The sequence below is a fragment of the Oreochromis aureus genome, linkage group 17 (assembly GCF_013358895.1).
Source record: "Oreochromis aureus strain Israel breed Guangdong linkage group 17, ZZ_aureus, whole genome shotgun sequence".
Lineage (NCBI taxonomy): Eukaryota > Metazoa > Chordata > Actinopteri > Cichliformes > Cichlidae > Oreochromis > Oreochromis aureus.
In genome coordinates this window covers 3,184,302-3,211,299 of record NC_052958.1, presented here as the reverse complement: position 1 = coordinate 3,211,299, position 26,998 = coordinate 3,184,302, and the positions used below count along the sequence as shown (strand labels likewise).

The 26,998-nt window shown below is 41.0% G+C and overlaps 1 protein-coding gene and 1 long non-coding RNA gene across 5 annotated transcripts; one reads left to right on the top strand and one right to left on the bottom strand.

Moving 5' to 3' along the window:
* Window positions 1–382: 382 nt before the first annotated feature.
* LOC120434043 lies at window positions 383–9,770 on the bottom strand. The gene is made up of 2 exons (XR_005608905.1): window positions 9,536–9,770; window positions 383–673 (listed from the first exon to the last, which is right to left on the bottom strand). It is a non-coding gene; the product is annotated as an uncharacterized LOC120434043 (long non-coding RNA).
* Window positions 9,771–15,736: 5,966 nt separating this feature from the next.
* LOC116312190 lies at window positions 15,737–21,556 on the top strand. 4 transcript variants are annotated; one of them, XM_039600826.1, is made up of 10 exons: window positions 15,737–16,178; window positions 17,513–17,612; window positions 17,913–18,059; window positions 18,292–18,473; window positions 18,717–18,853; window positions 18,975–19,068; window positions 19,333–19,665; window positions 19,854–20,028; window positions 20,118–20,242; window positions 20,440–21,556. In XM_039600826.1, the coding sequence occupies exons 2-10, from the start codon at window positions 17,528–17,530 to the stop codon at window positions 20,764–20,766; spliced, it is 1,605 nt and encodes a 534-aa protein (XP_039456760.1). In that variant the 5' UTR covers window positions 15,737–16,178; window positions 17,513–17,527; the 3' UTR covers window positions 20,767–21,556. The 4 variants fall into 4 exon arrangements, with proteins under 4 accessions (XP_039456760.1, XP_039456761.1, XP_039456762.1 ...); XM_039600827.1 differs by having other exon boundaries at window positions 15,737–17,410; XM_039600828.1 differs by having other exon boundaries at window positions 15,737–17,612; window positions 18,978–19,068.
* Window positions 21,557–26,998: the final 5,442 nt, after the last annotated feature.

Below are 26,998 nucleotides of genomic sequence, written 5' to 3'. Positions count from 1 at the left end.
CTGTCAAATATAAGCATCTGTGTGAAGTGTGTGAGAGAGTAGGTGTTTGATTATTTATGATTTGATGTTACTTAGAAGAGTTTCATTATCACCATGCAACTCCCCCACCATCCCCCGTTATCAGGTTTTAAATCAGGAAAACAGGATGAAGGAAGTAAGACAGCACAATAAGAAACACTGAAACAATGGTACAAATGCTACAGATTCTCTAACATTTCATAATCCACCGGTATACATTTAACAACAGGCAAACTGCCAACAAGGTCAAATATGAAGTCAAGTCACTTAAAAATATTTAAGAAATCAGTAGGTTCTTCTTGTGACTTCCTCAACAATGAAACAGCTGACAGCAGGAAAAGATTTTAAAAACAAACACACTTTATACACATTTGACAATTACTTTTATTGATCCATTTCTTCATAAAATAACAAAACAAAATGCAGGACTGACAGACTTTTCAGTCAGTTATTGGGATTCAAATATAAGAAAAAAAATATATTCAATTATTCATATAGTTTATAATATTCTTTAAAAAGAGCAAGTACAATATCATTCATCCTGCTGTTTAACTGCACTGCTCATTACAACCCAACATGCAAACATGCAGATTTGTTGGAGGTATTTTCTGTCCACGTCCCCTCGGGTGGTCTTCAGACATCATCACCAAGTGATCTACACAAATATAAAATAGTTATGTCTTTAATTAAATGATGCACATAACACCGACATTCACTGTCTGCAACTGAAGAAAACCTTTCACACACTGCCTCCCTGTGGTCGCAATTGGAAATTACATGACAAACTGGCTTATTCTTATTTAAACTGCATTTGGACAAAAAGGCCGTCTTCCCTTATGAGGTGTATGTGTATTACCATCCTGTAGGATACCTCTTTGTGCAGTCTTGCAAAACAGATATAGTATCAAGGTCTGAGGCACGGGATGATGCCATACTCTGAACTACAAGTGGAAAGAAAAAACAGGGCACACTGTTTGGGGTTTTTTTTGCAGTGATCTCTCTGAATGTACACAAGTGTTTCCTGTTCCTGTGAGTGGTGCTCCTGGCCTGGCATTTATTAAAAGGTAGGTCAAAGCTCACAGCTTCACAACGAAACAGTCTTAAGTATACAGAAGAACACTGTTAGCATGCATACACACACATATACACACATATACACGCACACACACACAAAAAAAAAAAAAAAAAAAAAAAAAAACCACAAACACCCAGCACGCCCCTGCGGGCGGTTTATCCTTCAAGCTCGGGTCCTCTACCAGAGGCCTGGGAGCTTGAGGGTCCTGCGCAGTATCTTAGCTGTTCCCAGGACTGCGCTCTTCTGGACAGAGATCTCCGATGTTGTTCCCGGGATCTGCTGGAGCCACTCGCCTAGCTTGGGAGTCACCGCACCTAGTGCTCCGATTACCACGGGGACCACCGTTACCTTCACCCTCCACATCCTCTCGAGCTCTTCTCTGAGCCCTTGGTATTTCTCCAGCTTCTCGTGTTCCTTCTTCCTGATATTGCTGTCATTGGGAACCGCTACATCGATCACTACGGCCGTCTTCTTCTGTTTGTCTACCACCACTATGTCCGGTTGGTTAGCCACCACCATTTTGTCCGTCTGTATCTGGAAGTCCCACAGGATCTTAGCTCGGTCATTCTCCATCACCCTTGGGGGCATCTCCCATTTTGACCTCGGGACTTCCAGGTTATACTCGGCACAGATGTTCCTGTACACTATGCCGGCCACTTGGTTATGGCGTTCCATGTATGCCTTGCCTGCTAGCATCTTGCACCCTGCTGTTATGTGCTGGATTGTCTCTGGGGCATCTTTACACAGCCTGCACCTGGGGTCTTGCCTGGTGTGATAGACCCCAGCCTCTATGGATCTTGTACTTAGAGCTTGTTCCTGTGCTGCCATGATTAGTGCCTCTGTGCTGTCTTTCAGTCCAGCTTTGTCCAGCCACTGGTAGGATTTCTGGATATCAGCCACCTCCTCTATCTGCCAGTGGTACATACCGTGCAGGGGCCTGTCCTTCCATGATGGTTCCTCGTCTCCCTCCTCTTTCTTGGGTTTCTGCTGCCTGAGGTATTCACTGAGCACTCGGTCAGTTGGGGCCATCTTCCCAATGTATTCTTGGATGTTCGTTATCTCATCCTGGACTGTGGTGCTGACACTCACCAGTCCCCGGCCTCCTTCCTTCTGCTTAGCGTACAGCCTCAGGGTGAAACCCTCCATGCATGGTCAGGAGCTTTCTTGTCTTTATGTCAGTGGCTTCTAGCTCCTCCTTTGGCCAACTTATTATACCAGCTGGGTACCTGATCACGGGCAGGGCGTAGGTGTTGATGGCCCAGATCTTGTTCTTACCGTGCAGCTGACTCCTCAGGACTTGCCTGACCCTCTGCAGGTACTTGGTGGTTGCAGCTTTGCTAGCGGCCTCTTCATGGTTCCCATTCGCCTGCGGGATCCCCAGGTACTTGTAACTGTCCTCTATGTCTGCAATGTTGCCTTCTGGTAGTTCAATCCCCTCAGTTCTGACTACCTTCCCTCTCTTTGTTACCATCCGACTACACTTCTCCAGTCCGAACGACATTCCAATGTCATTGCTATATATCCTGGTGGTGTGGATCAGTGAATCGATGTCTCGTTCACTCTTGGCATACAGCTTGATGTCATCCATTTACAGGAGGTGGCTGACAACTGCTCCGTTCCGTAGTTGGTATCCGTAGCCAGTCTTGTTAATGATCTCACTGAGGGGGTTCAGGCCTATGCAGAACAGCAGTGGGGACAGAGCATCTCCTTGGTAGATCCCGCACTTGATGGTGACTTGTGCTATGGGCTTGGAGTTGGCCTCTAGTGTTGTACGCCACATCCCCATTGAGTTCCTGATGAAGGCTCTTAGGGTCCTGTTGATCTTGTACAATTCTAGGCATTCCAGTATCCAGCTGTGGGGCATTGAGTCATAGGCCTTCTTGTAATCAATCCAGGCTGTGCACAGGTTGGTCAGTCTGGTCTTGCAGTCTCGGCTGACCGTTCTGTCTACCAGTAGCTGGTGTTTTGCGCCTCTGGTATTCTTGCCAATCCCTTTCTGTGCCCCGCTCATGTATTGACCCATGTGCCTGTTCATCTTAGCCGATATGATGCCTGACAGGAGCTTCCATGTAGTACTGAGGCAGGTTATTGGTCGGTAGTTGAATGGGACCGGTCCCTTCTTGGGGTCCTTGGGGACCGTCCGACCTTCGGTTAGCCATTCTGGGTGTCTCTCGTTAACTAGCAGTTGGTTCATTTGTGCTGCCAAACGCTCGTGGAGTGCAGTCAGCTTCTTCAGCCAGTAGGCGTGAACCATGTCGGGCCCTGGTGCTGTCCAGCTCTTCATACTGGAGACCCTTTCTTGGATATCTGCCACTGTGATGGTTACTGGACCCTGTTCAGGGAGGTCGCTATGGTCTGCCCTCAGATCCACTAGCCACTGAGCATTATCCCATATGCTCTTCCAGTATTGCTCCGTCTCCAGCCTTGGTGGTGGTGTTCTCTTATTGTTCCCTTGCCACAGAGTACACCTTTGCTGGTTCTGTGGAGAACAGCTGGTTTATTCTCCTGCCTTCTCTCTCTCTGGTGTACCTCCTCAAGCGGCTGGCCAAGGCTGTGAGTCTTTGCTTGGCAGTTTCCAAGGCCTCAGGTATGGAAAGCTTGCTGTATTTCTTATGCACCTTCTTTGTCGCACCTTTCTGCAACTCCGTTAGTTGGCTAACCTCCCTCCGTGCTACTTTGATCTTGCCCTCTAGCCTCCTTCTCCATGGAGGGTACTGCCCCTTGTGGCTGTTCAACTTGTAGCCAAGCATCTCACTGATCACTGCTGCCGTATTGTAGATGAGCTTGTTAGTGTCGGTAATCGTGGTTGTAGGTATCGTCCGTAGTGCTGCGTTAACATCATCTAGCAAACCTTCTGAGGGTACTTCACGCAATCTTGGTAACTGGCTACGGGGGATCCAGGTTTCCAGCTTGGCCATGATCCTATCTTTCAGGTCAGTTCCTATCGCACTTGGGGCTATGTACCCAATCTCGGGTGGGGGTGATGATATCTCCCCCCTGACCTGGCGTCCTGACTCCTCCTTGCCGTAGCATTTATGTTGTACCTCGTCAATCTCTAGCTGTGAGAGCAGTCCCTTCTTTTGAAGGCTGGAACACTGAGCTACTAGTTGTTTCGCCGTCATTGTGGATGTTGGGTCCCCATAGGTTCCTCATCCTATTCATGTAGCCCCTTCCGCCAGGGTTACTTGCATAGCAGCATTCCAACAACGCCCTGTTTTTGTCTCTTGCCCACCGATGCCTTTTTTTTGTTCGTCTTTGCCTTTTAGCTCTTTTAAATAAAGCACCTTTGTTTTCCGGGAGATATGTGGTCTTCACAAACGTGAAGAAAATGAATAGTGAATAAATTATGACTTATTACTTATGCCATAAATGCAACTGATTCACTGAAGGTGAAAGCTAAGAGCACAGAAACTGATTGTTTTCAATTGTTTCATTATCATTTTGTTCATATCAGTGCAAATCCTTCAGGGATTCCAGCCTGAACATTAAACCACTGTGTCAGTTATTATAGTGTACAGTAAGACTGGATTCATGAAACAAAGTTATTTTCACACAAAGACTTAAACTGTTTTCGCTCTTCATCTGGACACTTGGACTCTTGTTCTTCCAGCAGAAAATGTTCACGAAGATAATGTGACTCTCCTTCTGTTTCATTCTGAGTCTCAAGACTCCAGAGTCCTATAGTTTCAAAAGAATGTTGCTACAATATAAAATTAAGCCTTGAAATTGAATAAATCACTCATTCTTGAGTTCTCACGAACAAATGGAGTCAAATCACACACTTCAAGGTAAACAGTTTATGAAACATTCAAGTGTTTGTGTATTAGTGGGTATAACATATCATTTTACACCAAAAGTAAGATCTGGGTCTTTCTCCAGGTCAGTGTCTCCATCACCTGTGTAACTGCTCCGGAATTATTTTTGATGTAGAATAAAGTGCCATGCTCCAACTGATGTTTAACTAGTATTTTAATCTCCTCATCACCAGCAAGCACTGTTGAAAACTACAGTGAAATGCGCAATGAAAAAAAAAAAAAAACACACACACACACACACACACACACACACACACACACACACACACACACACACACACACACACACACACACACACACACACACACACACACACACACACACACACACACACACACACACACACACACACCAAAAACCCAAAACAGTGTCAGCAAAATAAAATTAAAACCCAAATAAAATTTACACAAACTAAAATACATAACATACGTTTATGCCAAACATTCACTACCAACTGCAGTCCATATTGTCCATTTTTCCTCCTTATCTAGCTAGCTTGTTTTCTGGCTTGAGTCTTCAGTCTCAGGCTGCATGCGTGCCCAAAGCACAATACTGAAGTCCACCAGTAGGTGGCAACAATAGAACGTAGGGATTAAATTAAATACCCAGTCTTGAACATTTTAATCACAAAGGGAGAACAAATAAACACATTTCACTGCGACAGCTACAATCTGCACTTTTGAATTTCTCGAGCCTACAACAGTCTGACACAGGCAATCTTGTGCCTGTTATGAGGCAACATGATGCTAATTCTGTAAATGTGTGCACACTACCGCCTTGTTTCTTCAAAATCTTTGTTTCCATAAAAGTTTGAATTTTGACCCTTCAGTTAAACCAGGGGTGTCCAAACTTTTTTCGCTGAGGGCCACATACATAAAAATATAGGAGGGGCTGGGCCACTTACTAGAAATTAGGTATATAACCTTAACTTTACTGTATTAAAAATCACTTAAAAGTGGTCAAATGTGTTATATTGTTGAATATAATTAAAGACAAAATTGCCTTCATCACAGCTTTCCATAAATGGATCTTTATTGATTTATTCAGAAAAAGCTTTGGTAGCTCATTCTCAGAACAGCAGCAGATTTCTTCTTAGAAGATTTACAGCACAGAGAAAAAAAACAATAAAGGGGAAAATAGGACGGGTACATTTCAAGTTTGTTATTTAAGTTCTTAGACTTAGCAAAAGATCTATTAACGTTCGTTTGAAATGATTATCAACAGTAACAGACTGAACTGGACTTAATAACAGGAGTGCATATAATTTTATTAAATTATTCTGGTGAGTATCAGCTGTGCTGGGTATGTAAGTCGGGCCATCCAGCCGCGGTGCTGATTTTACGCCACTCGTGGCAAAAATCCGGACAAATGTCACTTGATCAAGGAGCAGATCTGCATCAGATGAGATCAGCTGACTTTGCGTGTGCGAGCGCTGTGCACAGCGGTGTGTACTCTGTGTGTTAACAAGAAAAACGCATATAAGAAAGTGGTGCGCAAAAGCAGGGTAGTGACAGAATTGATGCGCATTATTGATATTTGAGGCATGTGTACCTGCACATGCATGCTTATTAACACACGGATACTGTGGAATATATTTTTTACTCACCTAAAGCGCTCGTGCTCTCGTCCACTCCCCGCAAAAAATTAGCAGCTGTGCGGCGTCTGTGGCATCAGTGCTCGGATTGCATGCGATGGAGTAAAAATCAAAAGCACAGCTTTATCAGACAGTTGCAGTTTAATGTTGGCTGACAGTCTTCAGTGCGTGGCACAACTGTATTTCTGGACATGCTGACGTTGTTGAAGTCCTGCACTTTTTTCGGGCACATTATTTCGGTGACTTTAACGAGGCCGTGTTTTATGAGGTCTCCATCTGAAAAAGGCTCGCCATGTCTTGCGATGAGTTGGGGGACCTCATAGCTGCTATTGGAGCCCTTTCCTGGACAATTTGAGCACGAAAAAACAAAACAAAAAAAAAAAAACCAAAATACTGTTGCTGACCCCGCAGGAGAGCTACCCTCTGCTTTAATTTCTGCTCGCTCAGCACCAGTGTAGGATGCATAGGCCTGATGTTTGGTTTCATAATGACGTCGTACATTATACTCTTTCATAACTGCCAGTTTCAGTGCAGATCAAACAGACACACTTCCCCTTTAATTCTTTGAAATATTCACTCTCCCACCGTGTCTGAAATTTTCTGCACTCACTTTCTACCTTTCGCTTCTTTGGTTCTGCCACGTTTGGTAACTTGGGGTAAATTTCTTCTGTGATTGTCCTTTTTGGTGGAGCAACTGCCTTGATCAACAGTAGCTCCCCCTGATGTTAAAACTAAGTGCAATACACTCAAGCAAAAGTTGAAGTGCGGGCCATTTTCTATTCTATTTATAAAATTACTTGCGGGCCAATTAAAACTGGACCGCGGGCCGGACTTTGGACACGCCTGAGTTAAACAGTTTGTTTCCACATGATGTGAAGACAGTCATTTGGCACCCATCACCTCTGAAAGAATGAAAAATCTGTGCAGTTTATCTAAAATAAAATAATTACAAGAAAGAGGTTTCATGTAACCCAACTAGGAGCCTTTTTGTAAAGAAACATGTTAAACTACACCTACAAACTACATCCATATGTAGGCTTTTATAGTTTATCTCCCTGCTTATCTTCTTCACTGATCTGTGCCCGAGAAACAAGGTCTTTGAAAGAAATTAACTTTTACCTGCCTCACTTTAATCCTGTGGTTCCCAAACTTTTTTTGCCAGGCCCCCCTTTTTTACAAGAAAAATGTTCGCGGCCCCCCCGCCCCCGCCCAAACACATCCTCCAAACACACACCCCCATATTTTGTTTACAAACTCCATTGCGGTTTATTTCACACCTCAAACATTTAGTAAACAACTAAGCAAATACAAGTAAACGGCAATAAATTACAGGTAGTAATAAAATATACTACTAACTCTTTTACGCTACGTCCACACCTACACGGGTATTTTTGAAAACTCAGCTGTTTCTATGCGTTTGGGCTTTTCGTCAACACGTAAACGGCGTTGCGATTCACCGAAAACGGAGATTATTTAAAACTCCTTTTTTGCGTTTACGTGTGGACGAGGATTACAGAGTTCGTCACGCAACGTCAAAGGTATGTGCCTCTTTTCACGTCACGCTGTGCGCCACGTTATTGTTTACATGAGATTAATTGCAGAATGGCAGATAGAGACAAAATACTGTTAATCTGACTATCTGCAGGTTTTACACGCTTACATACACACGCAGTTACTGTCCCTCCGTTTAGAAAGGCAGAGGCGTCACGGTGTAATTATTTTACGTGTAGTTGGTTTTTTTTTTTTTCGTGTGTAATAATATTCAACATTGCTATCAATACATTTTTCAAAAAATGCCTCTCTGTGCAAAATGGGTTCAAAAACAAAAACAGCTGTGAGATACTGTTTGTCCGTGATTTGAACCGGGGGAACAAATTACGGCAGGATCAGCCTGATATTATTTGTATCCCACTGTAACTTTACTGTATAAAGAGCTAACATGTCCAAAATGTCAGGAGTAGTTAGTCATTACAAGAAGTGTTTGTGAACTAAAATCAAGAATGTGGGATCCTGTTTGTCCGTGATTTGGAGAGCCCAGCGCTGCTCCCGACGCAGGGAAACTAATTTTGCAGGGGAGAGCTACCTTGGCACTTGTGCAGGTGAAGCCAAAGGGAAGATATGCTTCACCATATTTTCTAGTCTTTGGCTTGGAAGGAAGTTGGTTTGGAAACATATTTGGCGATGCTTCATCTCCTGCTTTGCGTTTGTGTGGGAGCCTCGTCAAAAAAAACCTGTCCACAGTGTCCAAGCGCTCTTTTTCTTTTCTTCCCCCCCTTTTCATACCGCGCCCCCCCTGCAATGGCTGTGCCCCCCCCCCCCCCCCGGGGGCGGGCCCCACACTTTCGGAACCTCTGCTTTAATATATGATAAATGAACTTTAGTTTAGTATCAGCAGGATCCAAAGTCTTTAATGTATTTTCTGAAATTTGGGCGTCACTTCAGTTTGCTCTAACGTGTCTCTGGGGGTTTTTGTTTGTTTGTTTGTTTTATGTACTTACAAATATTCAGGACAACAGCTGTTTCAAATCAGTCACATAAAACAGAGGAAGTCCACTATGGTAAGTTATTGTTTTATACTTTGAAAGAGAAGACTTGTGAAGATGTTTGGTTTACTCCAGCGCTACATATATGTAACCTTAACTGAACACAGTGAGTAATGTGGGGGCTAAATTTTCATGATTTCAGCATTAAAGACTAAATAATTTCTGATACTGGGAGCAACATTTAAAGTCAGCCACACTGATGGGATTCTCAGTGAGCAGGCACCATAAATGTGATTCAATCTCTTAATGATCATGACACAAATATAGAGGCTCATAGTATTTTGTTGTTTTTTGGGTTTTTTAAAAAACAAAACAAAAAACAAAACAAAAATCAAGCAGATTACAGCAAACTTATTACAGAAAATCTACAACATTAAATTGACCAGTACTAAGTGGTCCGAACGTCAACTTCAAGCTGAGCTCTAAATTCTGGTGGCATTTTTAAGAAAAACACTACAGCTTAATTTAGACTTTCGCAGGGAATCTTACCCAACACCGAACTTCGCCCGCCGCTGTCATAGGCTCAAGCTCGTATCAAGTATCTCGTCTCCCGCCCGGCGTTTGGCGTTACTTCTCCGCTTGTCCCCCAGTCGCGCGGATGTCCTCCGTCTTCTCTCCTCCTAGACTGCCTCTTCCGGCTTCCGTGCCGCTCCTTGCGACAACCGCCTGCCACTGGGCTACCACTCCATTTCTCTCTCCCCCTCTCATGCTCTGCCACGCCCTCTTATTCGCCTCCGTGCCCTCCCAGGTGTGTCCAGTTAGTGATTAGAAATGGGCGGAGTCTCTTTGGCACACGTCAACAAAATATACATTCTAAAAAATATGCAGTCACTGCAAAGATGCAAAACAACACATGCAAGGTTAAAACATGTCAGTTATTCCCGGTGACATCTAAACTTCCAGTTCTGTTCTTCAACGTCTTCAAGAAATTTAAAGAAGTCCAGACGCTTTTCATTCCAAGCTCCTTAGACCACGATGGATGACTGAGAACCTGCACAGATATTCAGTATTATGGTTTTAGAGAAAAAAAAATGCTGCTGCCTAGCCCGACTCGAATTCCCCTGGATCCGCTGCCGGGCTCTCCAGGAAAATAAATCGACGTCTCCTGTGTGCAGGCCGTCTTAATGATCACACCTGCCTGGTATAACACATCCTTGCTTGTGTCAGGCTACTTAGTCAGTGACCCAGTGGTGGGTTAGGGAAACAGATTGACAGTGTTCTCTAATAGAGCAACGCTAAAACCATCAAACTGGCACACTGAAAAAACAAAATATGCAAATCACCGCACAGATATCTACCTTATGACAAACATATGTGAATATGGCTGCACAGACTGTTGTGCGTACAATGAAAGCAAAGAGCTGATTAAAAACTTTTTGAAAGTAGTTACACTCTTGTTGGCATTAAGAGTCTCAATAAATACATTCATCAATGCCTCATCAGACAAACACTGAAACTAAAGATATTTCCTCCATATTTTTATTTTATTTCAGTTGGTTTTCCAAGGTCACACAATAGTTTCTAGATTTTATTTTAGTTTTTACTTCACTAAAATGTTTTTTGACATCTAGTTTTAATTTTTAGTTTAGTTTTAGCTATAATAACCGTGCCCCACAGCATTACACTCCCCCACCAGCCAGAACTGCAGATACAACAAGGCACGATGGATGCACATGGATGGATCCACGCTACAGGCCATCTGCTTTACAGTTCCATATGTGGTGTGTTTAGAGATGCTCTTTTGCAATTCTTGGTTGTACAAATTCCCTTCCAAGCACATCTCAATGATGCTCAACCAGACTGAGACCCGGCGACTGTGGAGGCCGTTGCAGTGTTTTTAATTTTCTATCGGCAAGTTTTAGTGAGTCTGTGTTTAGTTGCTTTTGCTTTCCTATGAGCTTGAAGGAGTCTGGCCATTCTCATTAATTATAAACATTTATACAAACCAAAAGTTCTGTTTGGATCTTCTCTTTATTTGCAAAAGAAAAACACAAAGTCCAACTCTATTGCTGATGCAAAAATTAGCAAATCTGTTGTATATTTAACAAACAAACAAACCTCAACTTATCTGACAACAGCGTGTTAAGGATACATTCTTCTCACATACACACACTTTGTACTCACATTTCAAAGTTGAATAGTATCATAGATGGTTCCCATAAATTATTTTACTTATACTGGCTCAAACATTAAGGATATAGCATATTTCTGTATTAGTAAACTGTGTACATGACTAAAGATGATATACGATCTCGGACAGCTAGATAAAGATGTCCACTGTCCTGTCTTCTTCTTTTTCTCGTTCTGTAAAGAGGCAGTGTGTAGGATGATTAATGTACATAGCCTCTGAGAGTGTATGACATTGGGAGAGCATGGTATGTATCTTTTTACCTAATGCAGCATTGTTGGATCCAGCCTCTTCATCTCCCTCTGGACCCAATCATCCTCTGGATTGGCACACACAGGTTTGGACTTCTTTTTCATCTTAAACCTACATACGTGAGTATCATTACTTAAAGTTCTCGAGCTTATTTTAGAAGTTCACACACTTCATTAAATGTCGATCAGTCCTAAATGGGAATTTCCTTTTCTTTTCCATCAGTCTGTGCTAATTAATTATAATGGAATTTGACAGTGCAGGAAAACAAAATCGGTCAAAAGTGAAGGACCTCACACTTTATACTCACAAAACAGCTGTGATGTCACAGTCACCGTCTGGTTCCTGCATAGTGTAACTGACGATGTTTCTCTTCTTTTTTATGTCGTTAACATAGCTGATGCAGCACTTGCCATACGGGCCTGGAGAGAAAGTTAAAGAGTAATAGAGACATAAATCATCCTGCTTGAAAAAATTTTGGACTTCTGCCAGTCAGTGCTGTCCAGTGTTATTCCCACTTCCCCTCACTAACAGTATCACAGATGTTCAGGAACGAAGACAAAGGAATGTGGCTTTGGAACTGTGGTTAACCCAAGATGAGGCATAAAAAGAAGCACTCGGCGCACCAAAAGATGGGTGCATATTTTTAGGAATTCACTTTCTACAGTAAATGGTTTCGAGATACTGTAAAGAACAGCATGGTTACATTCCTGTGAATTCTGTTAAAAATAAATACTTAAGTGGAAATGTCACAGCTGTGATCTGCATCCACTCCATTCTGTTTCACTTACCTTGTGCCAGACTCAGGTACGTGCAGACGAAGAGAAGAATGAAAACAAAAGCATGAAACTTCATCGCTGCTGCTGCTGTTCTTGTTGTTTTGCTCATTGCACAGAAACACTAAGAGATTAAATAAAAGAGCAAAGTCAAACAGAAAGCTGGAGGCAGAATATATCACACCCACTGCTTTGCAGATGTTGGACAAATATACAGTTTTTTCCAAAACAAATCCCTCCCTCTGTGATCTTTCATAAGAGCACAGAGGGAGGCATTTGTTCTCATGTCTTTAGTTGAATCTGTGCAAAACATCCCAAAAGTGCCCTCAACAAATTTGAGGAGAGCTACAACAACTACAGCAGATACAAAGTAAGTGAAGGTCACGTCTTTAAGAAATCAGAAAAAACAATGATTTGGCACAAGAACCAGGATGTGTATAGTAATGATACCAATAATATCGGATTAATACTAGTGTGATACTTTGTTTCCATCCTCTGAGTTCAGTATGTAGCCCACTATATTGTGCTAAATAATTTATTTTTTGGGAAATGAAAAAAATATACTAAATATTGTATTATAGTAAATGAAAAATGATGATCTGTGAATAAAAATATACACAAAATTTTTAATTTGTCTTGACTATCATGTCTAGTTCTGAAGAATCAAAGTGCTGGTTTAAAACTTATAAAACTGCACAAACTCTTTTTTTTTTGCCTCACCTGCTGCATTTCCATTTTTATTTGTAAATCTTTCAATACATCACTGCATCCATTTTCCATTTTCCAAGCAGAATGTAAAGAAATGAGGGGTGGTTCAACACTTTTGCACAGTACTGTATGTGAAATGTGAACATGTTTAATTGCTGTGAAATTGTTGGCTCATGTGCGCCATCTAGTGTTCTCCTAATTACTTAAAAAAACATCCTGAACAATACAAATTTCTTACTGACACCTGTGATAAAAATATTTGTTTAATGTTTAATATTTTTGTCTCAAATTTCATTATCAGTTATACCAGTGTTCCCAGTTCCCAGGAAAATCTGACAACGTTGTTAAACAGGGTCAGAAAAAAAAAGAAGCATTTTACATAAGTCCTTAAATTTAGATAATTTCATATTTGGAGGTTTGAGACAGTTATTTACATATTAGATATTATAAGCTTATAAATGCTGTATACACTACAAAGCCATCACCTTACGTTATATAACAAGTAAAGAATTTTTGAGCTAGAACAGATTCCTATTTTGTAACAAATATGTAACAGAATACAAAGAAATAAACTCCGAAAGAAGAATAAACATTATATGTTGCTTGCTTCTAGCCTGAAAACAGAGAAACTGTACTTTTAACAGTATTTTTAGGTTGTGATTGGCACATGTTTTTCTTTCTCCATTGCTTGAACCGCTCGTCTTCTCCTCCTTGCTTCCACAGACATGTCAAACTGTCCAGTCTCTGTCTCACTGGCCCAGTTCTCATAGCAGACAAAGCCGGTCATTGACCCAGAACCCCAGATCAAGAGCACAGCTGTAGCACAGTCCCAGCCAGATGTGGAATGTGTTGGCATTCTTGGCTGCCTCCTTCACCAGTTCCTGCTGTTCCAGGTTTGTGATGGATACCAGGTCAAAGGTGAACTCTGCAGTAACTTCAGGCCTCATCCCGTTATTTGCTTTCTTTGATCAGGATCAACATTTCTGCCATGAGCAAACACAGATGTTTGGTTGAATCTGAGGACATCGGGCTTCAGTAAGAACAGAAGAAAAAGGTTTACATAAAAATATCACTTAGGCAACTGGAGTTAATTTATTAGCTTTATGTTTAACATTATCTTCTTTACTTTTCTTAATTTTCTTTTATTTGCTTTGCTTTCTTAATTTGAATATGTTGAATATGGCAAATTCTTAGTTTATAAACTGCAGCTGGTTCCTCAGAATAGAGGCCTGAAAGCTAGAGTTGGATGTCTCGAGACCACTTTTACATGGTCTCGGTCTTGTCTTGGTCTCGCTGTCTCGGTCTCAGATCGACATAGTGGTCGGGAGATTTGGAGTCAACAGTATCCATGACACACACAGTGTTGGGGAGTAACGGAATACATGTACCGCCGTTACGTATTCAGAATACAAAATATGAGTAACTGTATTCCGTTACAGTTACCGTTTAAAAAGGTGGTATTCAGAATACAGTTACTTTGTTGAAATAAATGGATTACACTGCGGTACTTCCCTGTTTCATATTGTCGCGGGTCAGGATTGTTTGGGTTTGTTTGACAGCTATGTTCTGTTGTTCCAGGCGGCAGCGTTACGGTTGCCATGGTTACAGGGTGACGCGCTCTCTCTCTGCGTGTTTCCTTGGTGAGAGAGCGCTTTTTTGTTGTTGTTGTTGTGCTAAGCTAAAAGGCAGAATGCTACAGGCATAGCTCTAAAGCATGTAGCCTGATGGGCAGTGTAGTCCGTGCTGCAGGGAGAATGGACTACCATACCCGTTATGTGTCTGTGAGCGAGGGAGGGAGAGAAAGGAAAAGTCCGAGCTGTCACGGAGCAAAAACGGGAGCTGGAAGCATGTAAATATAATAATAACCACAGCAGCCAAGAAGAGTGCCTGACGAGCCCAGCTGTAAGTAAGCTATTAAGACTCATCTGTACACCGTGTTCGTGTTTTCCTCCGGAAAAAATAAGTTCCATTGGAGAAGCCTTTCAACGCCTCTCTCTGTCTCCCGCAAGCAAAGTTGACCCAGACAACAAAGTAAAGCTAGTTTTCGGCTACCAGCCCGACACGAACCCGACGTATTAGCCAGAGGTCCCTTTACTACGTTTGAGCCGCGGACCTTCAGTAACAGTAATAAATCACAGCAATAGGACATTCATGTAGTTGTAAACAGCATGATAATATATTAAGTATTCCAAAGTATTCAGAATACGTTACTCTCATTGAGTAACGTAACGGAATACGTTACAGAATACATTTTGGGGCATGTATTCAGTATTCTGTAGTGGAATACATTTTAAAAGTAACCTTCCCAACACTGGACACACAACGTAACATTCGATAATGTGTCATGTGCAAAAGCATCAGCTCTAAGAGCCGAGCTTAGAGAGTGCTTTGTAGTGAATCAGAAGAGTCGACTCCCATTGAGCGAGAGCCGGCTCCTCACTTAATTTCCTTTTGCTGCTCAGCTCTCACACAGTGGCTCAGCTATGCTCCAATCCCTCCATATTGTGGCCAATCACATGCTAGGATATAGGATAATATCATTATGTGAAAAACAGAGAGGGTGAGAGACGCGACAGTCAAGTGGAGCGTGCGTCTGTCCTCTCAGTAAGTGAGTCAGACAGTAGACAGTGGTGAAGAGGGCTGTGCGAGTGCATCGCAAAAACACATAAATATGCCTGACACCCATAAACAAAGCAGCATCTGCCTGCAGTTTAAAGGCTTTTTTGTCTCGGTCTCGTCTCGACTTTGTCTTGGTCTTGGTCTTGACTCGGTCTCGATACCCTCTGGTCTTGGTATTGTCTTGGTCTTGGTTTAGGTGATCTTGACTACAAGTCTACTGAAAGCGGAAGGCTCTGCCTCCCATTCTACTTTTAAATACCTTAGGAGCTGCTATAAACCACTAGTCTGAGAGCTAAGTGCACTATTGGGGTGTTATGGTACTGTGAGGTCTTTAAGATAAGATTGGGCCTGATTATTAAAGACCTTATAGGTGAGTATATGCAGAATTTTAAATTTAATTTAACTGCACAGCAAAATCCGAAGTGTTGATGTGAGTTAAAATTACTGGTGTTAAAAATTTCGAGTTGAAAAGTGTTGGTTTGAGAGTTACAGTAACACTAACGGTGCTGAAAAAGCTCTGTAGCCGGAGTTATTTCAAAGAGTCAATACTATAACACTCATTTGGAGTTGATTTCCACATCCGGGTTTTTCGCGCTCATGGGCATGAGGAGTCCGCCAGAAGTTTGCTGTCAAGATCGAGGAGGTTGTTCAGGTAAGAACTATACAACAAGACCTATGTTATTTTATCATTATTAAATATTGTAACTAACTAGCCTATAACATTATTTATCAGAAGCATGCAATATTTTCCTAATGTGGAGTGTATTCATCTGCGGTAAGAGATGGGATTCGTTAGCTTAGGTAGCTAAACTATCCTCTATAACAAGTTAATATTGCAGCGAAAATAAATGCGTGCTTAATATAATTCTCAATTCTAGTTAGTTCTAATGTCATAAGAGAAATGCTTTCCAGTGTTCAATGCTTATTAAATGAAACGAGGGAGGAGTTAGCTATCCTCTGGATATGTTAAATGTAATGTTAAAATTTGAATTTGTGGTAGCCTAGCTGGCAGCTAAGACAAATGCGTTTAGCCCACTGCTTTTAAGGGAAGCGAACATTCGCCTCAGAAATATCCTATTTAAAAGTGAACTAAACAATCACATGGAGACGTTCAAGTCAAGTTTTGGAAAGCGTCAAGATAGGCTAATTACACGTGCTACCAGCGAGTTTAGCAGTAGCCTAGCCTACAAATCTTTGAAGTGGCAGGGGGTTATGGAATTCTGTTAGATGTTAGTGACCAAGCAAGGCGCGCTGCGTTTGTGCATGGATTGCTTGCTAACGGTTAGGATATATCATACATGTTGTAGTAGGCCTAATCTAAGGGAACATTTTCCCCTTTTCTACAGTTTTAGTGAAATAGGCTACCATCCAGTGTTTAAGACAAAGCGGTATAACGACTGAGGGTCGTTGACGTCGCCTCCACTGATAATCCTAGCATGTCGTGTCACAAAACAACCACCACAAAGTAGCAACTAGCCAGACGGCTGTGCATGTGTCAGAAACTCCCGATATAAATGTAAGACTTGCACTCATTAATTTACAGTATAAGGGATATTTGTTGTCATAAGTGAAAGCGTGATGAAGGCAGGTGTGCGTTCAACAGGAAATTTTATGTGGATTATCATCCTGACATGGTTTAAACAGAGATGCTTTTCCCCAAGTAGGCTACAGCGATTTACTCGCAACATAGCAGAACTAAGTATCTAGCCTGCGTGCAGACGAGAAGATCGCCGTTGTCGTCTTATAAACATGTGGATGGGTGGATAATTCATTGGATGCTATTTCTGTGTACCCAAGTTCAGCTATTTTAGTGCGCAGGGGGAAGCCAAATTATGTTCCTGAGGTTGAAGTGGTCTGTCACCCCTTCACAGATCATCACACAATGTATAGCCTAATATTTTCTTAAAGTTGTCCGGATTTGTTGCCACTTAAGCTATGGTTTAAATATATGGTAAAAAATATTCTGTGCCCCCTTCTCTCCACCAGGTGCTGTTGTAAGACATGTTGCTGAAAGTGAAATACCTCAATGTAAAGAAGTACATTAAATTGCACGCAGGATTCACTTATCTAGAATTCATCAGTGAAGGTAAGATAACCTGGCAGAACAAAATTTGTTGCACATGTATCAATTCATCATGTTTGCATCTCATCTATTTAAAAACGAATTAAATGTTAACACATTTTATTTTAATGTGTGACATTAAAACAACAGTACAGAGCAGTAGGCCTAGGCCTATATTGTTGCTGCAGACTTGTCTAATTTAACCATTTTAAAGACAGGTAAAACAGCTGTTAATAAATATTAGCTAAATAAAAAAGTCAAAATTAGTTTTTAAAAAAGTTTTTCAGGCGTTTTAGGTGACATTATGCTTATCTTTTTGTAAAGCCAAAACCAAGTTTGGACTTCCGGATGCTGCTGACCTTGATATTTTCGATGAAACTGACACAGCTGTCGAAGAAGACATTTTTCTGGAGTTACTGGAGGCCCAACCAGACCTATGCCTGACAATACGTGAAAAGATTTCAGATGAAGGTAAATGTTATCATAACTTAAATTTTCAGAGTATAGCCCACTCAATGTAGAGCCAAGTTCTTTTGCTCTTGATGCAGATGACATTGACCTGTCTTCATGCAATATACATGACAGTGGACAGGGCTGGGTTATATTTGTATAGAATGTTGTCTGAACATGAACATTGAAATTGTGTTATTAATGGCATTGTGGAGTAGCCTAAAGAAAGTTAACCAAATCATCTCTCCCAAAGATTTTTGTCCTTTAGCTCATTCCACACCATCCTCCTCGGATACATTATCTTCCCTCACGGACACTATATCACTTTCATCAAGTGACAGTGACCTCAGGGAAAAGGGCATTCCTGCAGGCCGCAGTAGATCCAGCAAAGACAGTTCTGCACCAAATGTTTCTGTGTCAGAGGCTGCAAAAGAGGTAATTGAGAACAGAAAATGTCTTTTGTATTTTTGAGTTGACACCATTTATACTGTAGATTGTTATACAAATTGAAATTCAAAACATGGTGGTTCCCAACTTGCCCTGTATGAAAAAATGATAGTAGAAGTTAGTGCTTCTTGCTAGATATGTCTTTCACAGGTTTGTTGACATTCCTCTAAACTTTCACCTTTACTGACAAACAAGTTTTTATTGTTATTATTTTCCCTTTTATATGAGCAGATGGTTAAAAATGCCTTGACTAGGAAACCTGGTGGAGAGGAAATTCTTGAAGAATACAATGCCGAAAATTCACTGAGCCACCGCACCCGGCGGCAGCTTGTTAACATATTGGCAAGTGATATGACTGAGAGACATGGGTAAGAGTAATAGTACCTAATAAAAAAGTAAAGATGGGCCATATGGAATATTCTTGTAATGTATACTGCAGTAAAGACACATACTTCTGATTTAACATTGTCAATTGTATTTCCTCTATAGCAGAATTCCCTCCCGTAAGCAAAAGGAGAAATATGCCCTTGGAATAATTACACTCTTTCCCTCATTGAAGGATCCATTTTCTCCAAACGGCTATGTAAGTCATGCAGTGATTGTAAAACAGCACATTATTTAGTTTTCATCATGGAATAATTACATCAGCTAAATGATTTAAAAGAAAAATCTTAATTCCTCTTTCGTAATAACTATTGTCATAAAACTGTATTGAAATTGTGGATGTTGTTTAACATGTATTGCACCTGTTACATGATAATAGTCCTTGGGTTTCTTTTTGCTGAATCTGCAAAGTCTGTAAGATCGCATTTGATGTTTATTTTTCATCTATGTTTAAATGTGACAGGAGCATTTCTACGACGGAGTGAAAGGCACTGGATATGTAGCGTGGCGCCTCAAAACCATGTCCAGGTCTACAACCAAACGGCCAGTGAAGGAAGTCCCAGTGCATCAAGAACAAGGGCCTAAGCGCAGAAGATTAGCAACCACATTGCCTCAGCAACTTGATGGAGATGCCTGCAAGGAGGCCATCTCATTTCTTGTTCACTCTCCTGATGAAGCAAGTGTATTTCAGAAGATGAAAATGACGTTCCAACATCGCCAGGATCTGGTGCATGATCCACAAAGAACTGCAGATGTCTTCAAAACATTTCCACGCTTTTTGGATGTCAAAGGACTAGTAAGTCAAATCACTTGATATTTTCAACTGTTAATCCTTTTTTTTTTGTTTTGCTGATGTGGATGGCAACAGTAAAAGATGTGATCATTGGTCATCCCAGTCAGGCTATATCCCATATTGGTCAAAATCACATTGCAATGTAAACAATGTTGAGCACTGTCTTTATGTCCTGTGTGTATGATGAACAGGTCAATCAAGACTTCCTGCTGCTGTTTGGTGCTGAAACAGCCACCAAGTTGCTTGAGAAGTGGGACATGTCATTCAAGCCAAAGGTTATTAAAGAAGCCAAACAGCTGACTCAGTCAACTGACCTGTGTCGTTTGATAAAAGCTGCTGAGAAACCAACAGAGAGTGATGCAAATGGTAGGCGTCGCACCATGCTTGTTTGATTTTAATAATATTTATTTTTACCTGTCATTTTGAAATTGTTTTATAAATTCAACCATACACAGACTGGGACAGTGACATGGCCTCTCTGCTGCTACTCCTTCAACTTTTGCCACCCACAGCTGGACGAAAGAGGAGAACCAAAATAAGTCCAACTGATGCAGCACACAAAATGGTGCACTTTCACAAGGTAAATATGTTGTCTCACTTTTAAAATCCTACAAAACACTTTTTCAGTTTTTGCACTTTTTAGTTTTCCTCTCCATGAAGTATGTGTCTTAGTATTTTGTAATAAGTTAGCAAGGCACATAATGTCAAACTGAATGAATGGTTCATACTCAGCAAGTATAAGCTAGGCCTATATGTCAATATCTCATTTGTTTTTAGTCATGCTGCAGCATTGATGAACACTTGCAAGCAAGAGATGGTAAACAACCATACATCCTCGCTGTTGGTCGAACCCAGAACAGCATTGACACCTTCTACATCGCAGTGGACAAACAGCTCATCCCCTGCCAAGCCACCAGCTCACTCAGTGCTTTTGATGAACTTTTCAAATCCCACTACGTGTTCAACTTATCTTACGACGAGTCACTGGTTCATCTCTACAGTTTTGTGCAGACCACCATATTCAACATTGATGCCACCTCAACAGATGAGTCACCACGTGTTCGTGAGTTGCGTGCCAAAATGTTGAATGAGAACCATGTTTAAATGTTTTATCTGTCAAACTCTGCATAGCACCAGTCAGGCTTTGATAAGTCATTTGTGACTAGGTCACAGTTTTTATCCAAGCACCAAATTTAAGTTGGCTTGTTCACAAGATGGTTGCAGCCGTCAGTTCACTACATATTCTGGTTTAAAAAAACATTTAAATAGTGTTCATGATGAAGATTGTTGTCAAAGTGGTGATGCAGAACCCTCAGAGTCATTTCAAGCTGATTTTGACAGATTACAAGATGTTGTTAAAGCAGACTGTATTGAAATATACAAGCCCTTTGATTTGCAAAGTGCTTATGGTGATGATGATGGTCTGTACATTGTGCCATTATTTTTGTTGTGAACGTATGCTGTATGGTGCTTGGAATTTAATATTTATTAAAATGCTTATGTGACCAATTTTATGTTTTCTCCTTTTATCCTGTAAAGGGACTTAACAAGGATTTTCACTGAATGTAACACAGTAGTCATACAGTAATTGCACTTTAATGCATTTTTGTATTCAGACAATTAATACAGACTAGTATTTAAAAGCTCATATATGTCACTTTAAAGTGCCAAAATAACACTGTAAAAGTTACAGAATAACACTCTAAGTGAAAACAGTCAACACAATCCAGTGTGAAAATAAACACTTAAAAGTGTCATAAATAACACCATAGTTGTTGTGTAGTAACACCCTCAGTGAAAAGAGTTAACCCAAGCCAGTGTAAAAGTGAACACTTATCAGTGTCCTAAAACAACACTATAAATGTTAGGTAGTTACACTCTGAGTGAAGACACTTCACACCATACAGAGTGAAATTTTAACACTATGGGTGTTATATTTTTAACACTACAATGGAGTTAAAATAATAACACTTTGCAAAGTGTTACTTTAACTCTAAACCAGTGAGAATTATATAAACACTGGAAAAGTGTTAACTTTAACACTCTAGGAGTTGAATTAACACTGGAGATTTTGCTGTGTGGGAACCAATAAAGATTGTCATGGCAGGCAGGATAGGACCCAAACACCGGACTCTCAGAGACGGGACTTAAACTCAAAACGCAGCTTTATTGCTGGAAAAACTTTTCATGGAAATCAACATTTGCAAAAAAAAAAAAACCCAAAACCTCAAACCTAAACTAAACTGGCACTGGAAACTAAACACAGCCTCGAAACACAGCAGGAGTAACGCACAAAACACACACAGAAGGAACAACACAACACACGGCTTAAATACACACTGGAGTAATCAGGGAATGGGAGACAGGAGGGAAACACAGCTGGGAGAAATCAGACTTAACGAGACAAGGGAAGCAAAACCAGAAACACTGACACAGACTTTCAAAGTAAAACAGGAAGCAAACGACAGACACAGAGACAAACTGGACACAACAGAGGGAGCTCAAAATACAAAGCAGAAACCAAAAAACTGGTAGTAATAAACCAAGATGAAACCAACAATTATTATTATTATTAATAATAATAATAATAATAATGATGATGATGATGATGATGAAACAAACCAAAGCACTGGGTCACTGATCCAGGACCGTGACAAAAATAAGGAAGCGTGGGAGAAATAAACTCTCTTTTTAGTCCGTCAGTATTCCTGCACCATTATTTGGCATTTTAGACAAGATATGTTGAATCAAAGTCAGTACAACTATATCCACACATTCTCATTATTGAAGCATAAAGATTTATGTGTGGCAGGCGTGGTTCGTGGCGTCGCTGCGGGGGAGGCTGATACACCTCAGCTCATTCAGCTTACCACGCCTCCCCTGTATAAAAGTCTGTACTGCGTCCTGTTGTAATTGTTGTGGCGGTGTGTGTAAATTACAACAACTGGAAATAAAAGTGTGTGAAAAGTCCTGTTTTCTCTTCCTGAGATGTTGTACAATCCAGGCTGATTCTCTGTAGAATCTGTGTACAGTCTCTCCATAGATTTCATGTTAGGCGCTGTAGTCAGGTCTTTATATCTTTCTCTACAGTAGCTCTGAGCTTCGTCCCATGCTGCAAACACAAATATAGATGTATTATTAGTGACCAGTGATTCAAATGTCATCCTGTAAAATCTAATTTGCATGATGTCCTGTAAGCAGAACAGACAACAGGCCAAACCAGCTGCTCCTCCTGCTTCTCCAAACTGCTTATAGTTGATCAACCTGACTCTGTCCCTCTGATAAATCTATTTCTAATCTTGTCCCTCCTCGTCACTAACAACAAACATCTCAACATCTTTAGCTCTACCACCTCAAGGTCCGCCTCCTGTCTTTTTGTCAGTACCACTGTCTCCGCTGTCCTGCTACCATCCCATCTTGTAAGGCTTCCTTTTCACTCTTGCTGCTATCCTTCTGTCATCCCCACCCCACATTTTGAGGCTTCAAAATGTGAGGTGGGGTGTTTTGGCTACCACTATGCTGGTTTTCCTGGAGCCATACTACATTTGGTGAAAGGGTGGAGTGCTAAGCCTAATATAAAACTGCATCCATTATCTGTACAAGTGCATCACACACCGGCCAGGCCAGGAGTGAGGACCAAACACAGATAAAGATGGAGGTACTGATTTAAATGTGATAACAAAGCTTTATTTACATATAAGGTTTTAATGCTGCCAGTCCTGCAGTTGTTCCCACTAGTGGCGAAACACCGTCGCTTGGTCCCACTGCATCGTCACGAGCTCGGCCAGCATTTGGGCCCGCAGCTCCCCTGGCTGGCCCGGTCGCGGTTACGCCATGCCACGATCCTGAGTTTTGGCACCACTGTAGAACACACATGGCAGACCCGGCCACATTGTCACAATTACATACTGAAATGGAGCAGAATTGGCTGAAATCTTGAGAATTTGTGTTGAGATTTAAAATGAACCTTGTGCATAAGTTCAGTAAGAAAGATCTCTGATCTCACATCTGTCTGCTTCAGGTGCTGCCAGTTTGAAGGTCAGGGTCTACCTGGACTGGATTTAAACCAAAATTAAATCAGATGGAGCTCTCATTGGTATCTACTATCACACAAAATGTGAACATGACAGTTTGAAAACTGTGGACAGTAGACAGACGGACAAATTTTGTATTTTGACATAAGTCTGTTACATGTTTTAAAGATGTTATTACATTCTTCTGCTTTTGCTTTTTGCTTGGCTTCAAGCATTCAAGAACTCGTTTTCATCATATTTAGAGACTGTGGAGTTTGTAGTGCACTGATCCAGTATGAGCTCTTCACTTTCAAGCATTCAGAGTGTTTGCTGGACATTTACAAAGAGCTGCTGCTCTGGGCACTCTACTCGTCTACATGGCAACCCTCTTTGCGTGTGTTTGGAAGAAGGCGTGTGCTTCCTTTTCTCACAATAACTAAATCTCCAGTACAGCCCACATTTACCTGCAAGGTGTTGCCAGAATTAGAAACCGCTTGTCAGTTAGTACTTTTAATTCTTATTGTAATTATTTTTCTAATAATTTAATAATTTGTAAACACTGACAATGGCAGAAAGAGTGCTAACAAGTCAAGCAAAGAGAGATCATATTTCATGTTTCAACTATACTAGCTTCTCTTCATTGGCTGTCTGTTTTATCAAGATTTGAATTTAAAATGACCTCTTTCCACATGCAGGAGAAGTCCTGAATCATCTGACTATCATAGTCTTTATAGTCGCCATCATAGTACTTTGTTATCCCAATAACAAAGTCTCAGTTTCCTCTCAGAGCTTTCAGAAACAGAAAGAGAAGCAGAGACTCCAGCTCCTCTGGAACCAGCTCCCAATTTGGATTCAGCAGACAAAAATCCCAAACGTTTCCCTGTTGATAAACCTTATAGTTATAGGGCTTGATCAGATGACCCCGAACCATCCTTTAGTTATACTGGTATCTCTAGCTGCATGCGGACACCCATGATGCACTGAGAATGTCTTCCCCATTCATTTATTTAGGCACTACTGCTGGTCTGCTCCATCCCACAGTTGTGTTGTTTTATCCAGGATCTCTCCATGCTTTCCATTTCCCATAAACCAGTCAAGATACATGTCTCTTCCTGCTAATTGGGAGTTTCTCCTTCCCACTATGGCCAAGTGCTTGTGTTTAAGGAGTTGTTTGATCATTTCAATTGTCTATTTCATATTGTAGGGTCTTTACAATATGAAAAGCCATGACACATACAGGGAGTGCAGAATTATTAGGCAAGTTGTATTTGAGGAATAATTTTATTATTGAACAACAACCATGTTCTCAATGAACCCAAAAAACACATTAATATCAAAGCTGAATGTTTTTGGAAGTAGTTTTTAGTTTGTTTTAGTTTTAGCTATTTTAGGGGATATCTGTGTGTGCAGGTGACTATTACTGTGCATAATTATTAGGCAACTTAACAAAAACAAATATATACCCATTTCAATTATTTATTTTACCAGTGAAACCAATATAACATCTCCACATTCACAAATATACATTTCTGACATTCAAAACAAAACAAAAAAACAAATCAGCGACCAATATAGCCACCTTTCTTTGCAAGGACACTCAAAAGCCTGCCATCCATGGATTCTGTCAGTGTTTTGATCTGTTCACCATCAACATTGCGTGCAGCAGCAACCACAGCCTCCCAGACACTGTTCAGAGAGGTGTACTGTTTTCCCTCCTTGTAAATCTCACATTTGATGATGGACCACAGGTTCTCAATGGGGTTCAGATCAGGTGAACAAGGAGGCCATGTCATTAGTTTTTCTTCTTTTATACCCTTTCTTGCCAGCCACGCTGTGGAGTACTTGGACGCGTGTGATGGAGCATTGTCCTGCATGAAAATCATGTTTTTCTTGAAGGATGCAGACTTCTTCCTGTACCACTGCTTGAAGAAGGTGTCTTCCAGAAACTGGCAGTAGGACTGGGAGTTGAGCTTGGCTCCATCCTCAACCCGAAAAGGCCCCACAAGCTCATCTTTGATGATACCAGCCCAAACCAGTACTCCACCTCCACCTTGCTGGCGTCTGAGTGGGACTGGAGCTCTCTGCCCTTTACCAATCCAGCCACGGGCCCATCCATCTGGCCCATCAAGACTCACTCTCATTTCATCAGTCCATAAAACCTTAGAAAAATCAGTCTTGAGATATTTCTTGGCCCAGTCTTGACGTTTCAGCTTGTGTGTCTTGTTCAGTGGTGGTCGTCTTTCAGCCTTTCTTACCTTGGCCATGTCTCTGAGTATTGCACACCTTGTGCTTTTGGGCACTCCAGTGATGTTGCAGCTCTGAAATATGGCCAAACTGGTGGCAAGTGGCATCTTGGCAGCTGCACGCTGGACTTTTCTCAGTTCATGGGCAGTTATTTTGCACCTTGGTTTTTCCACACGCTTCTTGCGACCCTGTTGACTATTTTGAATGAAACGCTTGATTGTTCGATGATCACGCTTCAGAAGCTTTGCAATTTTAAGACTGCTGCATCCCTCTGCAAGATATCTCACTATTTTTGACTTTTCTGAGCCTGTCAAGTCCTTCTTTTGACCCATTTTGCCAAAGGAAAGGAAGTTGCCTAATAATTATGCACACCTGATATAGGGTGTTGATGTCATTAGACCACACCCCTTCTCATTACAGAGATGCACATCACCTAATATGCTTAATTGGTAGTAGGCTTTCGAACCTATACAGCTTGGAGTAAGACAACATGCATGAAGAGGATGATGTGGACAAAATACTCATTTGCCTAATAATTCTGCACTCCCTGTAATATTGCTCTAAAATTTTAATAGACTAAATTCACAATTCTGAAGTCTGAATTTCTTTATAACTAACTTTCATCCATTTGCAGATGTTTATTTTTCAGGAAGTTAGAAGGAAGTCTGTTCATGGCATTGGTTTCTGCTGGTTTCTACAACACATCTGTTATATTTTTCCTCTGAAAATGAAGCACACTGATTGTGTTTTACAGTGACCTGGTCAACAGGTTTGCCACACCTTCGTGAAGCCAAGTAAATGGCTTCATGTAGGTGTTGCTTTAACCTTTTTTATGTTCAATAGTTCTGGTTCTGCTGCATTTTTTTTTTTTTTGCCAAGTATCTTACTAATGCACAAGGCACACACAGCATGTTCATTTAAAGCTTCCTGACTCCACAGCAAGACTTCCAGCTTCAACAGGTAAGATTTATATATTTTTTGTTAGTAAAAATGAAAATTTTTAATTAAAATAGTGAGAGGCGTAAGATTGTATCAAATATCTATAATAGATAAGATATTATTTGTTATTGTATTTTTGT